Source organism: Myxine glutinosa, chromosome 14 (genome assembly GCF_964187855.1).
Source record: "Myxine glutinosa chromosome 14, kmMyxGlut1.1, whole genome shotgun sequence".
Lineage (NCBI taxonomy): Eukaryota > Metazoa > Chordata > Myxini > Myxiniformes > Myxinidae > Myxine > Myxine glutinosa.
Genome location: NC_136274.1, coordinates 77,575,982 through 77,592,912, shown reverse-complemented (window position 1 = coordinate 77,592,912; position 16,931 = coordinate 77,575,982). Strand labels below are relative to the sequence as shown.

General features: G+C 44.9%; 1 protein-coding gene across 3 annotated transcripts in view; it reads right to left on the bottom strand.

Annotated features, from left to right (window-relative positions):
- ROGDI (rogdi atypical leucine zipper) overlaps positions 1 to 16,931 on the bottom strand; it is a 130,636-nt gene that overhangs the window by 77,892 nt on the left and 35,813 nt on the right. For 2 of the 3 annotated variants that reach the window (XM_068136196.2, XM_068136197.2), the window contains 2 exons: positions 7,071 to 7,142; positions 950 to 1,032 (listed from right to left, as the gene is read on the bottom strand). In XM_068136196.2, coding sequence (XP_067992297.2) covers positions 950 to 1,032; positions 7,071 to 7,142 — 155 coding nt within the window. Of the gene's footprint in view, positions 1 to 949; positions 1,033 to 7,070; positions 7,143 to 15,685; positions 15,794 to 16,931 lie in introns of those variants that run through there. The other variant, XM_078768338.1, reaches the window with a different exon arrangement.

Genomic DNA, 16,931 nt, shown 5'->3' with positions numbered 1-16,931 from the left:
GGCACCCCACATCTAGCAAATAAAATACATTTACTTCTTCATGCAGCTGAATGAATCAAATTGGCGCCCCTTTATATCAACTTTTCTGGAGCATTACTTGGTTCCTCCTCAGAACACAAGGGCAGTACAGCATGCACACGAGATTTTTTGAATGTCCCTTCTTTTCTATTGTTTGGCATTTCCTATAAGCTATGGAATGTCCCTTCTTTTCTATTGTTCTACATTTTCTATAAGCTTTGGAATGTCCCTTCTTTTCTTTACTTTGCCACATGGCATATACCCTTGTATAAAGGGGCCTTTTCTAAGCCCCTGGCATTTTTCACAAGATGCATTTTAAATACGAACAAAATGCATTTGTTCATCGTACAAGACTTTATTCAAGACGATATAAAGGACTTGAAAAGTCCAGCGATTTGTCTTGAACCATTCCTGGGTGCTTTTTGAAGTGTGTTTAGGGTCAATGTCCTGCTGAATGATGCATGACCTTTGACTGAGACCCAGCTTTCTGACAGTGGGTTGAACATTGTGCTCCAAAATGCCTTGGTAATCTCCTGATTTCATGATGCCATGCACACATTCAAGGTACCCAGTGCCAGAGGCAGCACAGCAACCCCAAAACATCACTGAACCTCCATGCTTGACTGTGGAGAAGGTGTTTTTTCTTTGAAGACTTCATTTTGTTTTCTATAAACAGAGATGATGTGCTTTACCATAAAGCTCTAATTTGGTCTCATCTGTCCACAGAAAGATTTTGGCTTGCACAGGCACAGGAAGAAATGGTGCATTATTGGAAAAAAGTGCAAGGGTGCCAATATTTTTGGCCACGACTGTATGTGTGTGTATACAGCATGTTGCAAAGTACTATATGTGCACCAACTACACAGAACATGCTCAGTTTTAGTGTCGGAACTGCCAAGTCCCTTTGTCTGTATTGCTGATTTACTCTTACGTTGTAGCGCTGAGTTTGAAATTCTCCTGCTTTACATGGCACTCTTCCTTGACATCTGACATGGGGAAGAACCTGCAGACTTCCTGAAGCACACGAGGTACCATGAAGGATGAGTAGGGAGGGTGGAGTGGGGAGAGGTACAGCAGGAAGATAGGGTGAATAAAAGCAAAAGCTCAAACAACAATCATTTGCTGATAACTTCCTATTTAAAATAGTTAAGGCTAGATTTAAATGTTTACAAATTTCACATCGCAAGGTCACAATTACGGGAAAAATACATCTGAAAAATAAAAAAATGTAAGACGATGTATTCAAGGAAAAGGTAACAGCAGCTTTTGTTGCAATGCACTCGTCTAAATTTGGATAAACAAGGCAACATGTGCAGGCCCATGAAGAGAACTCAAATGTAAATGTGCTTTCCAAAAACCAATACTCATCACATATTTCCTGCTTTATGCAGGCATTGGAAATTAAGATGATGTCACAAAGGATCAACAAAACAAACTGATTATGAAACATCAAACAAAGAAGAACAGTGAATACGAATTTTAAAATTTATGGAAAACCAGTACACCCATACCCTATGGTAGCAGCAGGAAGAGTCGTGTTGTTATCCTATTTGGGGTATACAGATTACAGTAGATATAGGCACGGGTCAATTAGTCTGTGGTGGACGCGATGAGCATAGAATGCCTCAATGATGCCGGGATTGCTCCAAATTTCTATCAGTTTAGTGTTAAACAGCAGTAGCGACTGTTTAATAATAATAATAATAATTCATTTATTTTGTATAGCGCTTTTCATGAAGCCCAAAGGCGCTTTGACAGAGTGCAAAACATAATGCATAACAAAACATGAAAACAACAATTGCAAAAAGACAAGAATCAATAGGGATATATTTAAAGCAAAAGGAGGGAGAAGGAGAAGTGATAGTCAGGGGTTAAATGCTGTGGGTTGAATGTTGAATGCAGTGCTGAACAGGTGGGTCTTGAGTGATGTTTTGAATGTGGTGAGTGAGGAGGAGTCTCTGATGGTGTGAGGTAGTGAGTTCCAGAGGGTGGGAGCAGCGATGGAGAAGGCCCTGTCCCCCCAGGATCTGAATTTGGTCCGGATGGGGGGGGGGGTCAGGAGGTTGGTACCAGCAGAGCGGAGGTTGCGGGTGGGAGTGTGTCTGGAGAGGAGGTCAGCCAGGTAGGATGGGGCCAGGTTATGGAGGGCTTTGTAGGTCAAGAGGAGGATTTTGTACTGGATTCTCTGGGAGATGGGGAGCCAGTGAAGCTTGTAAAGGACGGGGGTGATGTGGTCACGGGTCCGGGAATGGGTGAGTAGACGGGCAGCGGAGTTCTGAATGTATTGGAGTTTATTGGTGATTGTTGAGGGTGAACCATAGAGGAGGCTATTGCAGTAGTCCAGACGGGAGGTGATGAAGGCGTGGATGAGGGTTTCTGCAGCCGTGGAGGAGAGGGATGAGCGGAGACGGGCGATGTTTTTCAGGTGAAAGAAGGCTGTCTTTGTGATCTGTTTAGTGTATTTGTCGAAGGAGAGGGTTTGGTCAAAGATGACGCCAAGATTCCGGATGAGAGGGGAGGTGGATACTGGAATACTGCCGATGTTGAGGGCAAAGTTATGGGTGGATTTTGTGAGCGTTTTTGGGCCAATGATGATTATTTCAGATTTATCACAGTTAAGTTTGAGGAAGTTGATTTGAAGCCAGGATTTTATTTCAGAGATGCAGTTTGTCAGGATAGAGTGGGTGTCGGTGGAGACGGACTTGGTGGAGATGAAAAGCTGGATGTCATCGGCGAAGCAGTGGAATTGGAGACCATGACGGCGGATTAAGTGACCGAGGAGGGACAGGTAAAGGATGAAGAGGAGGGGGCCAAGAACTGAACCTTGGGGGAGGGGAGCAGTGGGGGATTTGCAGTTATTGATGGAGATGAACTGGCGTCTGTCAGAGAGGTATGATTTAATCCAAGAGAGGGCAGTGCCGGTAACGTTAAAGGTGGATTCAAGTCGGGTGAGGAGGATGGTGTGATCGATGGTGTCAAAGGCAGCGCTGAGGTCGAGGAGGACGAGAATGTTGAGGTTGCCAGCGTCAGAGGAGAGGAGAAGGTCGTTGGTGATTTTGAGGAGAGCAGTTTCAGTACTGTGGTTGGAGCGGAATCCGGATTGGAATGTTTCATACAGGTTATTGGCAGAGAGGTGATGTTTGAGTTGAGCGGCTACAGCGCGTTCCAAAACTTTTGACAGAAAGGGTAGGTTGGAGATGGGTCTGAAGTTATTTAGGGTGTCAGGGTTTAGACCAGGTTTTTTTTAGAATGGGGGTAACAGCAGCAATTTTGAGGGATGGTGGGATGATGCCTGTAGACAGGGAGGAGTTTATTGTTGCAATGATAAGTGGAGAGAGAGCAGGGAGGGAGGCCTTGACAAAGCTGGAGGGGATGGGGTCAAGAGTGCAGGTGGCAGTTTTCATTCCTATGAGGAGTTCAGAGAGGTCAGTAGGGGAGACCGGGGAGAATTGAGACAGGGGAAGGCAGGATAAGGGGGGTTTAAAAGGGTAATCATACATGTTTGTGGTCTGTAATATTTTTTACTTGTGGTAGGCTTGCCGCAAGAAGTGCCACGATAAGCTATGCCACACACCAACACAGCGTTTGTCCAAGGAGGAAAAACCCCTTGGGAAGAGGGGATATTATTACCTAAGCCACCGAAGGTGGTCGGAGGTTATGTTTTCACCTCTGTGTTTGTTTGTGTGCAGGATATCTCAAAAGTTCGTGGACAGATTCAGACGAAACTAGGTCGACAGGTTGGAAGTGTGACAAGGATGAGTCGATTCAATTTTAGTGAAGATACGAATCCAGATCCAGATATGACATCAAATTGAGCTGAAATTTTGCATATTGGGTCACTGAATTGGTTTACAAAGCAAAAGCTAGAAGCTGATTGATTATTTTTAGATCAAAAGGTCAAAAGTCTAAGTTGCATAAAATCATCAACTTTCTTTTTGTAATATCTTTAGCTGTTTTTGTTATGTTTAGCATACAGAAGAAGAAGAAGATGAATAACGTCTGAATACAAAGTGAATGTGCACAGGCTTTGCATTTTTCGATGCTTTCTAGTTCCTTTTGTTATTGGAAGCGGCCTTGGAAAAATTCCACTATCTTAACATGTATAAACACTTTAACACCCTTGGGGAGCAGGGCAAATTAAGTCACTACGACTTCAATTGTGTGACCCTTCGTCGTCCTATCAAGTTTGGTTGAGATTGGATAAGTAACAACCGAATGGATCACGGTAAAAAACAGACAGGCACCGAATTGTGTATTTTAGTAGGATGAAAAAATTAATAAATAAAGCCCGTTGAAATCGACAGATGGTTGGATGCGCAAGGATATGTCGTGGTGATTGCCCAGGATATATGTAGCAAAGAGCATTTTATGGGCACCATGTTCCTAATGGATGAAGCTATAGGAATGATGTTTTGCACTGGATATGTACACATCCCAAAGGATTGCTCAATGCAGACTTCCAAAAGCTTTCACTCCAATAGAACAAGCATGTCTGAAGCTATGGTGCCTTAAAAAGTAATGCAGGTATTGCTTTAGTGAAAGGCAAGCATCGTTACAAGTACGAACATATTGTCGCATCGACGGGTTCGTTGACATAGTCAGTCAAGTGGCCGTGAATGGCAGAATTAAATGAAACGGCACCCGAGTGCAAAACAAAGTTTCTTATCCCGGATGGGATCTGTATCCCGTCGGTTTCTTAAAACTGGTTTTTTACCCAATTTATGTCTCCCCCGAGGCTTTACAAAACGGCAAAAATGGTTAACGCGTGTGAGTGGACGTGGGAATCAGGCCGACGCATTTTATTAAGAAACAACGAAAGGTTATACAGGAGGCAACACACAGAGAATCCTACCCCAGACAAATGGTGGACTGAAACAAATGAGGGAAACAAAGGAAAAAATACACTTAACTCGGTAATCTGAAACACAAGGTGCAATTTACACTCAATTTACTCACACACAAGGGGAGGGGGACGGGAAGATTTGGGGTGAGCAAGCTTTAGTTCAGACAGCACGGGAGAGATCCCGTGAAGCAAGGAAGCTCACACAACTCTCCTCCACTCCGCTCTGAAAACAGCAACCCCACCCCAAACTCTCTGGTACAACTCTCTGGTCCCTGACTGCACTACCTGGTCTCCAAGTAAAGGAACTGACAGTCTGAACTCCCTCAGTGTTGTGAGTGTCTGTGTGCGACTTTTATCCCCTCCTACGTCATAATCCTCACACTCAAACAAAACATCATGTTCTGGCCACGTTCTGCACACCCGAACAGAACATCCTTCTCTCGTAGACCAGCATGGGCCAATGATGCACCAGGTCGACGCAGCTGCGGCAAAGTCACGTGGACGGGATGTCATCGCCAGCACCGTCTAACCCAATAACACACCACAGTTCAGGCCACCAATGTGATCGAGTAGTTCGGGTCTCTTTGATGGCAGGTGTGTTGTGCCAGATTCCTTGCACTTGGAGCGAGACCGGAGCACAGGCAGCAGCCTCCTCACTCTCCACAGACCTGGATAAAATCACAAACTAGTCAAACAAGTGGAGCATGTCTTTCAATCCTGACAAACCTCACACTCTCACCTGGTCTCTCCGAAAGGACCGTCTGGAAAAACCTCCCATCTACTTCCCCAATAATCCTCTTGAAGAAGTTCTGTCATTCAAGCTTTTGGGTCTCACTCACTGCCATGATCTTTCCTGGGAAAACCACATTTCCAAGCTGGCCTCCAAAGCCAGTCACCAACTGGGCATCCTCTGCCGTGCGATGTCCTTTCTGGGCACTTCTGAGATCCTCACCACATACAAAGTTTTCATCCACCGCTCGATGGAATACTGCTCTCCCCTCTGGGCTGGTGCTCCTGCCTCACACCTAACGCAGCTTCATGCTGTAGAAACCAAAGCTTTTAGAAGCATTGGAATCTCCCGCGATGAAGCTGATTCTGAGGGCCTTTCACTCTCTCACCGCAGGCAGGTAGGTGGTCTTTCTGTCTTCTACTGACTCCTCTCCGGCCTTGCACCCCCCTGCACTGTTTGTGCTCTGTCTCCCAAATATTCCTGCAGGATGCACAAGGTCTGCCAGGAATCCTCTTCTGGTGAAACTTCTTTCCTGAAATCCCCTGTACAATCTTGCTTATACCATGTACCTGCCCCAGCCCTCTCCCTTCCACAGATCTCCTGATGTCCCTGTTCCCTACTGTTGTTGTGCTTCCCTCTCTTCCCCTCCCCCCCTCCACTTCCCTTTATTATATGTGTTAGCTCTTATACAAGCCTCAACAAAGTATACAAAAAAAAATAATACAAACTGCCAACATCAAAATGTACCCTTCTCACCTTGCCTGGTTATACAGAGGACAAGTACAAACTACACTTTCCTACCTTTGCTCGACATCAACGATACCACCTCTCACGGCATACATTAAAAACAGGACAACTTCCATTTAATGGGTTCCTGGTTACAGAAAATGTTCTAATCGACATTAACATGGGCCATGCTAACTTAACATTCAAGCTCGTTCATAGCCCCGACAATGTAATAATACGTACTACGTACTCCAAATATTACGCCAATTACTTCCCATCTTCTTGAAGTGTCTGCTGTGCAACGTTTAATGCCTAAATCATTCACAAACCACTTGGTCAGGTCTGAAGCTCAAGTGAATGTGCCAGGAATTTTGGATTTGTCAATGGTGTCAGTGATAACTCACCTACTCTTCAACGTCCATCAACAAACAGTACAGGCAGACAGGTATTTTGGTTTAAACACCTAACAACGGACGCCAAACACATTGATGCCTTGCCCTGCAAACACAACATCATGGTGACAGTTTGTAGCTCGGCCAAGATCTGAACCCAGGCTAGACAGCTTCAAAGGTGGGACAGACAGTGTATGCATCTAAACAAATCCCAACTACCCTCGTAACATCCAATGGCCCCAAGGCCGACAAAATATCAATCACAAAATTGCATTACGCAGCAGTGCGTACCGTTGTGCACGTCGGGACTTACCTTACCCAAACTACATTCAAAATACGAATAGGAAACTTCATGCGTTACCTTCAGAGTACTGTAGAGGCTCCCAAGTATGTTGTGTACTTCCTCCTCGAGAATCCACCTCAACTCCTTTTCCTGTTTGTGAACAATCAGAGAAACGCGCTCAGTCTATAAGAAAAGATGAACATTATATTAAAAGCACCATTACCGCCGTTTGGTTGGCTTGCATGGTTTCAATATGACGTCTCATTCAGCCAAAGACTGGAAAAACAAAACGCTATCAGGAAATGCAGGCAGAGCCGAGCAGATCACTTTTGTGATGGTGCCAGCATTTACTGGGATGGAAGGCCCACAAACATCCCTCCTTGATTAAGCAATTCGTTAGATGAAGGGACAACATGACAACAACAGGACTAGTATTATGTAGTACAGGTCCATCATTCAACTTGTGCCAGTTATAGGTTTTCCAGCTAATTGGCTATGGATTGCAGCCCGAGGCCTGGAAAAAAGATAGACTAATTCAGAGTTGACAGAGAATATGTGCCTCAAGGTTCCAAGACTTAATTATATGTCAATGAAAATCTCCCCGTGGTGGCACCTTCGCCATCTGTACCGTCACCAAACCAAATCCACCATCTTCATCAAATGCATAATTTGCCACATGTGATCACTTACGACAAAAAAAAAAAAAAAAAAAAAAATTAACTCCAGTCAGAATAAAACTTGTTCATGCAAAACAAAGTCTGTTCATTTTAAAGTTGTCCAAAGATTTTTGTCTTAACTAAATTTGTACTCATTTGCATTCCGTGCCATGTTCTCAGTCGTCGATATCACAGGTGTGCTGGGTTTGCTGTTCCCTCCTCCTCTTCTTCTCCCTCCAGCACTTTCTTAAATGCTCCTATATACTCCCTCCAGCACTCTCTTAAATGCTCCTACACTCCCTCCAGCACTCTCTTAAATGCTCATATACTCCCTCCAGCACGTTCTTAAATGCTCCGATAATCCCTCCAGCACTTTCTTAAATGCTCCTACACTCCCTCCAGCACATTCTTAAATGCTCATATACTCCCTCCAGCACTTTCTTAAATGCTCCTATAATCCCTCCAGCACTTTCTTAAATGCTCCTACACTCCCTCCAGCACATTCTTAAATGCTCATATACTCCCTCCAGCACGTTCTTAAATGCTCCGATAATCCCTCCAGCACTTTCTAAAATGCTCCTATACTCCCTTCAGCACATTCTTAAATGCTCTTATAATCCCTCCAGCACTTTCTTAAATGCTCCTATACTCCCTCCAGCACTTTCGTAAATGCTCCTAAAATCCCTCCAGCACTTTCTAAAATGCTCCGATAATCCCTCCAGCACATTCTTAAATGCTCCGATAATCCCTCCAGCACTTTCTAAAATGCTCCGATAATCCCTCCAGCACATTCTTAAATGCTCCGATAATCCCTCCAGCACATTCTTAAATGCTCCGATACTCCCTCCGGCACGTTCTTAAATACTCCTATACTCCCTCCAGCACTTTCTTAAATGCTCCTATACTCCCTCCAGCACATTCTTAAATGCTCTTATAATCCCTCCAGCACTTTATTAAATGCTCCTATAATCCCTCCAGCACTTTCTTAAATGCTCCTATACTCCCTCCAGCACTTTCGTAAATGCTCCTAAAATCCCTCCAGCACTTTCTTAAATGCTCCTAAAATCCCTCCAGCACTTTCTTAAATGCTCCTATACTCCCTCCAGCATTTTCTTGAATGCTCCTATACTCCCTCCAGCACTTTCTTAAATGCTCCTATACTCCCTCCAGCATTTTCTTAAATGCTCCTATACTCCCTCCAGCACGTTCTTAAATGCTCCTATACTCCCTCCAGCACGTTCTTAAATGCTCCTATACTCCCTCCAGCATTTTCTTAAATGCTCCTATACTCCCTCCAGCACTTTCTACCTCAACCGCTTGTCATCTCCCTCCCATCTTTCTCTCTCCTCTCTCTCCTCCACTTTTCTCTCTCCTCCACTTTTCTCTCTCCTCCACTTTTCTCTCTCCTCCACTTTTCTCTCTCCTCCACTTTTCTCTCTCCTCCACTTTTCTCTCTCTCCTAAATATAAAACACAGGAATCTTTCAACACACAGCTCGACATCATCTTGTAGTTCCAATTTCCTTCATTCATTCACTTATTCATTTTCCTTCGGTGGTTTGTCACACATGTCACATGGTATTTCGACCATATCAAGAATGGCACAGAGATAAACTAGAATGGCACCTGGTAGAGCACATACCTCGCCAGGCTGAACTTTACGGTTGGTATCTCACTAATAGGCCATATTCCGTGACCTGAACCAAAATCTAATCGGTTTGTTCTCGTCACCTAACCAACTCGTCCACCAGGTTTTGTAAAAATCCATCCACAACTTCATGAGATATGTTTTTGTGTCTGTGAGGCGGAGGGTGATTGGACAAGTGGCATCTTGCCAGGCGGAAGCCATGCCATGTCCAGCCGATGCCACTCCACCAAACGTTTTCCACACCAAGTAACTTACTGGGTTTTACCGAGGATCTCTGCTGTCATGTGAATTCCCGTTGTCTCCTATCATGTGTCTGAGGCCTTAAGGACTTCGTTAATTTAGAATCTGCCGTCCGTCGCTTGGTTTACTCCATAGGTGTGTATCTAAAGGGTTAAATTATCACATGAATCCATCCACAACATGAAGAATCACTTGGAGTCTTAGACGGACGGAGCCAATTACAATATCCTCCCCGTTCAATTCAAACAACGTGGGGATAATGAATAAATAAAAAAATCGCAAACTGATGGAAAATTTGATGCCAGACAGTTGGAATGGTGACACTTATATCCATGTAAACGAGTATTAAACCGCTGTAACCATTCCAGCATGCACCGCCATTCGGGTATCCCAAAGGGAAATCAGTCAAACGATGCTCCTCATTTCCTGGCTTTTATAGGAGAGTTGGCTTCAAAGTCGATTTGCATGTTCGACTTTGGAATATTTACAGATGGAAATACATCAGCCCTTTCAAAGTTACAGACAATTTGTTGCTCAATACGGCGATGATCGCATCTCAAGGATATCCATGTCAAAGAGCACCTTGGGTCAGGATGCTTCACGAATGATGGCCTTGACCAGGGGTCGGCAACCTTTTTGACATGAAGTGCCAGTTCGAAATGTTCTTGTTAATTAGTGTGCCATATCAACATTAAGTTTAACATTAAGTTTAATTATGACACCACATCAAAAAAATATTTCCAACAGACATGGAATTTTATTCCATCCATATAGGCTACATGCATAGCAACAACATTTTAAAGAAACATTTATCTCTCATAATCAGGACATTGTAATGATCATTTTATCATTGTAAAATTTGTCCCCCATGAGGTTAGAAATTATATGCACGGACCCCATTTCAAAACACTGCTTTCAGTAACTCATTTACAAAGTATTACATTGGGAACAAATGTCAAAAAGGGAGAATATAGTGTGTCAAATAGAAATAGCAGTACTATACAAGAATGCTGCCATCCTCATGAAAACATCCACATCTGAGTTGGAAAAAAAGAGATGGACAAACAGCTACATATGCAAACCCATGTGTACTACTGTTACGGATTCGGCCCTTCCGTGGGTGTGGTTGTCATCCCCTTATAACCTTGCTGGTGATGTAGTATTATTCTTATCGGGGTTGGAAAGGAAACGGCGGTTATTATTGTTTAAAGGAAATGGTTATTGTGGTGAAAAGGTTAAAAAGCGCTCCTGGTAAAATGTGGCCGGAAATCGGATCGTGAGCCGGAAGACTAAGGGAGCGAGGAGGAAGAGAGGTGGCGAGAAGTAAAAAGACGATCTTGGTTGAAGCTCCGTACCGAGCGGTCGAGCGTACAGTGCGAGTGAACTTCGAGTCCTTGAAAGGAAGTTCATGCGATATAATAGGTGATATCGCCGGAGTGCTGTGGAGCCTGCGTAGTCGGGTATCTGCATTGAGGTTCTGGAATATCCTTGCCTCGAAGCCCCGGCCCGAGTGAAAGCCGTCCGCCATTTCACCACGCGCGCTGCCTTCAGTGAAAAAGGTTTTTGTCACGTCGGCCGGGCATTATTCCCCGGTGGGTTGCCGGGGACGGCTGTGCAAGAAAGTGGCTGTTGGGGATTATGCGGAGACTCGCCGATTGAACCGCAAACGTGTACGTCAGAGCGCGTCTTTGGGAGATTTTCCATTCCACCGCTATTTTGCTGGGTGTTGAACCACGTGACCTCTGGGTCGCTTCGATCGCCCACGCCTCAATTGACTTTGATCGGACATTGATCCAACGATCGCTGGAGCGAATCGACTTCGCCTTGGAGGGGTACAGAGACATTGGGGGAGTGCCGTGAGTTTGGGTTAAGGGACTAGATAAGGTGGTACCATCTTAAGATAGTGATTGCAGGGTGAATTGCGATTATTATTTGTGTCATGATTCCGGTGTGATTTATAATATATTATTGCTTGTTCATAACCCTTGGTGTGGTTTCATTATTGATTTGATGGTTTCATTTGATGGTTTCATTATTGATTGATTTCAACCAAGGATAACATATCTTTCTGCCGGGGACCCTCTCGGGGTTCGGAGGTTAACCGAGACCAGGGGATAGGGGAGGACCCCGTAACACTACAAATAAACAGATGCCTACCAGTCAGTGTGATCCCTGGCCCTGCTTTCCTTTGCTGAACTCCATTATCTGGGGGTTGTAGTTGGTCACTTTAGGTTGCACACATGCTTCGGAGTGGTCGGTTGTCAAACGACTGCGGGAGGGGCTGAGCACGTTCTTCATGTGTGAGAATATCTGCTCACAGAGGTACGTTGACCGGAAGACTGACAGCAAATAAAGCCAGTGCAACGTTCCGGAGACAGCTGAACTTCTTTGGCACGGATGTCCAGCAGGTGAAGATGCAGGTTCCATGATCTTGCACTGCCGTGGTTTCTAGTTGTTTCCGTAGCTCTGCAAACTTAGTCACCCACAGTGTTGAACTCTTCAGCTCAATCAGCTGCATTTCCATGTCCTGTGTATCCAACCAGTCTATCAGAGATAAATCCAATTCGTGTCCATCAAAGCTGTCTGGCTTGATCAAGAAAGAGAACATAGGTCCATACTTCTGAAAGTCCCCAAATCGTGTTGTGAACTCCGACTCAAGCTCACTCATGTATTTGCATATTTCAGCGGTGCTGATGCTGTGCTGCAAGGACAGCTCCCTTACGTGTCTGAAGTAGCGGAAAGTGGAGGTCGCAACATCGCTTGAAAAGATTGCTAGCTTGCCGACAAAGGCCGTCCATGTGTCGAACATGTCCAAAACAGTTTGCCCTGCACCTTATAGTCGGAGATTGAGCTCGTTGAGGTGTCCCGTAATATCCGTGAGAAACATAAGTTTCACAACCCACTTCTCATCCTCGAGTTCTGGGTAGTTTTGGCCCTTTTCAGCCAGGAAGGTCTTGATGGCATCAAAGCAGCTGACAAACCACTCCAAAACTTTTCCGCAGCATAGCCACCTAACCTCTGAGTGGAGAGGGATATCTTTCTATGTGCAGTCCATTTCCTCGAGCAGGGACTGGAACTGTCGGTGTGTCAGAGCAAATCGCTTAACTATGAAGTTAATAACCTTTACTACCATAGTCATAACCTCATTAAGATCTGAATTTGACATCTTTGCACAGAGGTTTTCTTGGTGTATTATGCAGTGGAGTTTCATGATGGGGTGACCGACTTTTTCCTCAATTAATCTGACAGCTCCCCTCTGTTTCTTGACCATGGCGGGGGCACCATCTGTTGTCACTGCAAAAATCTTCCTGATGTCAATCCCTCGCTCCTCAAAATGTTCCATAAACACCTTGGCTATGTCCTCACCTTTTGTTGTGTCAGACATTGGCTTTAGGGCAGCAGAGTTCCTCTCTTACAGTCAAATCACAGTATCTTGCCATGACTGCCAAATGTGGTATGTCATTCACGTCCACACTCTCGTCAAGTGCAATGCTAAATACCACAGCATCATTTAACCCAGCTATTTGCTGCGCACTGACATTTTCTGACATTTCTTTGATGCGTCGCTCAACACTTCCAGCTGACATGGGAATATCTTTTATTATTGATTTGATTGTCTCTTTGTTTGGTAAGCCTTCAAATAGAACCTCTGAGCTACAGAGAAAAGGCTCCTTAATATATTCGCCATCAGTGAATGGCTTTCCACGTTTCGCAATGCAATGAGCAATGTGATAGCTTGCTTCAGTCGCATGGTTTTTAGTAGTGGCAAAGATTTTGAGGGTATTGGCTTGCTTCCCATACCTGGACATGGCACATTTGATGGATTCTGCCTTGTCTGCCTGATCTTTGAAAGTTTTCTCGTGCTTTGTCTCAAAATGGCGCTTAACACTCGACGTTCGACAAACATTTTCAAAACATAAAGTACACACAGCACGGTCCTTCTGAAAAACAAAACCCCACTCTTCTGTCCATGAGGGCTGGAATGCCCGAACAAGTAGCTTTATTAGCTAGCGGGGTTGCCATCATCTACCGAACCTGAACCGCTTCACTGCAATTCCTGTGGGAAATGTGAGCGGGAGGCTGTACCATCAATCAAACTAAATAAGACAGGCCGCGCAACAGCCAATGGCTGTTCAAGAGGTGATTTGGCATGCAGCTGAGAGGGCACTGCTTTCGCCAGTGTGCCAATGATTACGCTGCCGCGTGCCAATGGTGGCACGCATGCCTAAGGTTGCCGACACCTGGCCTAGACCCTCTTCCGAAAATCCAAATGGAATTTTACACTGAAGGTGCATGAAAGCCTTCACTTCAATGAGCCAAGGACAAGACAAAAGCTGGAGAAGTCTTTTACAAAAATGAAAGTATCGTTTTTGTAATTGACGTGAAAGCAGAGTTGATAATCGACAACGTGAAAATACAGTTGATAAATTGACGATGTGAAAGCCAGGTTGAAAGTACAAACAAGAATCCAGGTCAAATTTGAAGCACCTTCATAACCAATGTCAAAGAAGAGAAAGAGAGAGAAACTGAAAGAGAGAGAAAAAGAGAGAAGGAGAGAAAGAGACAAAGAGACAAAGAGACAAAGAGACAAAGAGACAAAGAGACAAAGAGACAAAGAGAGAAAGAGCAAAAGAGAGAGAAAGAGCAAAAGAGCGGGAAAGAGCGGGAAAGAGCGGGAAAGAGCGGGAAAGAGAGGGAAAGAGCGGGAAAGAGCGGGAAAGAGCGGGAAAGAGAGGGAAAGAGAGGGAAAGAGAGGGAAAGAGAGGGAAAGAGAGGGAAAGAGAGGGAAAGAGAGGGAAAGAGAGGGAAAGAGAGGGAAAGAGAGGGAAAGAGAGGGAAAGAGAGGGAAAGAGAGGGAAAGAGAGGGAAAGAGAGGGAAAGAGAGGGAAAGAGAGGGAAAGAGAGGGAAAGAGAGGGAAAGAGAGGGAAAGAGAGGGAAAGAGAGGGAAAGAGAGGGAAAGAGAGGGAGAAAGAGAGGGAGAAAGAGAGGGAAAGAGAGGGAAAAAGAGGGAGAAAGAGGGAGAAAGAGGGAGAAAGAGGGAGAAAGAGGGAGAAAGAGGGAGAAAGAGGGAGAAAGAGGGAGAAAGAGGGAGAAAGAGGGAGAAAGAGGGAGAAAGAGGGAGAAAGAGGGAGAAAGAGGGAGAAAGAGGAGAAAGAGAGGGAAAGAGGGAGAACGAGAGGGAAAGAGGGAGAAAGAGGGAGAAAGAGGGAGAAAGAGAGGGAAAGAGGGAGAAAGAGGGAGAAAGAGGGAGAAAGAGAGGGAAAGAGAGGGAAAGAGGGAGGAAGAGAGGGAAAGAGGGAGAACGAGAGGGAAAGAGGAAGAAAGAGGGAGAAAGAGGGAGAAAGAGAGCGAAAGAGGGAGAACGAGAGGGAAAGAGGGAGAAAGAGGGAGAAAGAGGAGAAAGAGAGGGAAAGAGGGAGATAGAGAGGGAAAGAGGGAGATAGAGGGAGAAAGAGGGAGAAAGAGGGAGAAGAGAGGGAAAGAGGGAGGAAGAGAGGATAAGAGGGAGAACGAGAGGGAAAGAGGAAGAAAGAGGGAGAAGAGGGAGAAAGAGAGCGAAAGAGGGAGAAAGAGAGGGAAAGAGGGAGGAAGAGAGGGAAAGAGGGAGAACGAGAGGGAAAGAGGGAGAAAGAGGGAGAAGAGGGAGAAAGAGGGAGAAAGAGGGAGAAAGAGGGAGAAAGAGGGAGAAAGAGGGAGAAAGAGGGAGAAAGAGGGAGAAAGAGAGAGAAAGAGGGAGAAAGAGGGAGAAAGAGGGAGAAAGAGGGAGAAAGAGGGAGAAAGAGGGAGAAAGAGGGAGAAAGAGGAGAAAGAGGGAGAAAGAGGGAGAAAGAGGGGAGGAAAGAGGGAGAAAGAGGGAGAAAGAGAGGGAAAGAGAGGGAAAGAGAGGGAAAGAGAGGGAAAGAGGGAAAGAAAGAGAGAGAGAGAAAGAGAAAAAGAGGGAAAGAGGGAAAGAGAGAAAGAGAAATGAGTCAATACGATAATTGGATGTCAGGAAGTTGTGGGATTAAAAGTGGATGGGGACGGCTGATGAAGAAGATCCCTGCACTGGATACCTCCTCCAATTTCCCCAGTCTTCAGATTACAGACCCATCAGCTTGTGGTGAATGATCACTCCTCCCCTCTGCCCCCCAACAGAAAATAATGTTTACCTTTTCTGCGATGCCGGTATATGGGTTTCCACACCTCTTGCTCCTCTTTTTAGCTGGACACACAGTAATCCAGGGCCCATCGGTCTCTGCCATAATATAGCAGAACCACAACTCCATTCAATGCAACAGCAACCACGAATGGCTTCATCCGACATGCTCCAACCAAACGACAATACAGCTCGACATGCTGCCAATCACCTCACACAACAAACGACCTGCCTTCTACTGCTAACCCTGCACTACACACCCGACAACAACAAACCAACTCTCATAACAATCATCTTGACATACAACAACTAAATATCAATGGTATCTTTAGGAAAACAACGCACCTTAATCCCTTCCTACACAAACACAAGATAGACGTAGCTTTAATCCAGGAAACCAAACAGATAAATTATCAGAACACCAACATTATACGACTGCACTCAAACAGTTAGAATTGTGAGAAGGCTTCCCCACCATGTACACCAGCAGAGGCCTATTACCAGCCCTCATGTGTTAGGCCCACCAGGAAACAAGATGGCGGCCATATTTCGTCTCGGCAATATGGTGGGTGGAGCCAAGCGACAGATGTGGGGTGTGGCCGGCAGCTGTCCGACCAATGTGAGTAGGGGAATAATGGGGGTTCTGGGTAACATGAAATTTAACATTGAAGTCAATGGGGAAAAAGGGAAAAAACTTATTGACTCACACCCCCTCTCCCATAAAATTACACCCCCTTTTACTCCCAAAAAATTGCGCCCCCTTTTACCCTCGCCTGAGGAGAGGGTATTGCATTTGAGTCCGTTTGTTTGCCCGCACAGAATAAATATGATTTTCTCTGCAACCGTTGGTCCGATTGACAGGAAATTTTCACTCAAAAAATTGCGCCCCTTTTGGTGCAACTCCACCTGTAGAATTTTTTTAATGATAATTATGACGTCATCGGTCACGTGGTTTGGCCGCCATATGTTTTAACACAAAAGCCTTAAAAACACTGAAATGACACCCCCTTTTCTCAAAAAATGGCACCCCTTTTCTCCCTCCTAAGCCCCGCCCACTTTTACTAAACCCCACCCACTTTCCCTAAACCTTGCCCATGGCTTGAAATGCCAGGCATGCCAGGCTTGAAAAATTACACCCTTTTTCTCCCTACATTTAATTTATTAACTCCCCCCATTTTTCATTATACTCATACAGAGACCCAACAAATATTTGTGTTTCATTTTTAGGTAATAACTTAATTCTCTTTGAAGAACAATCA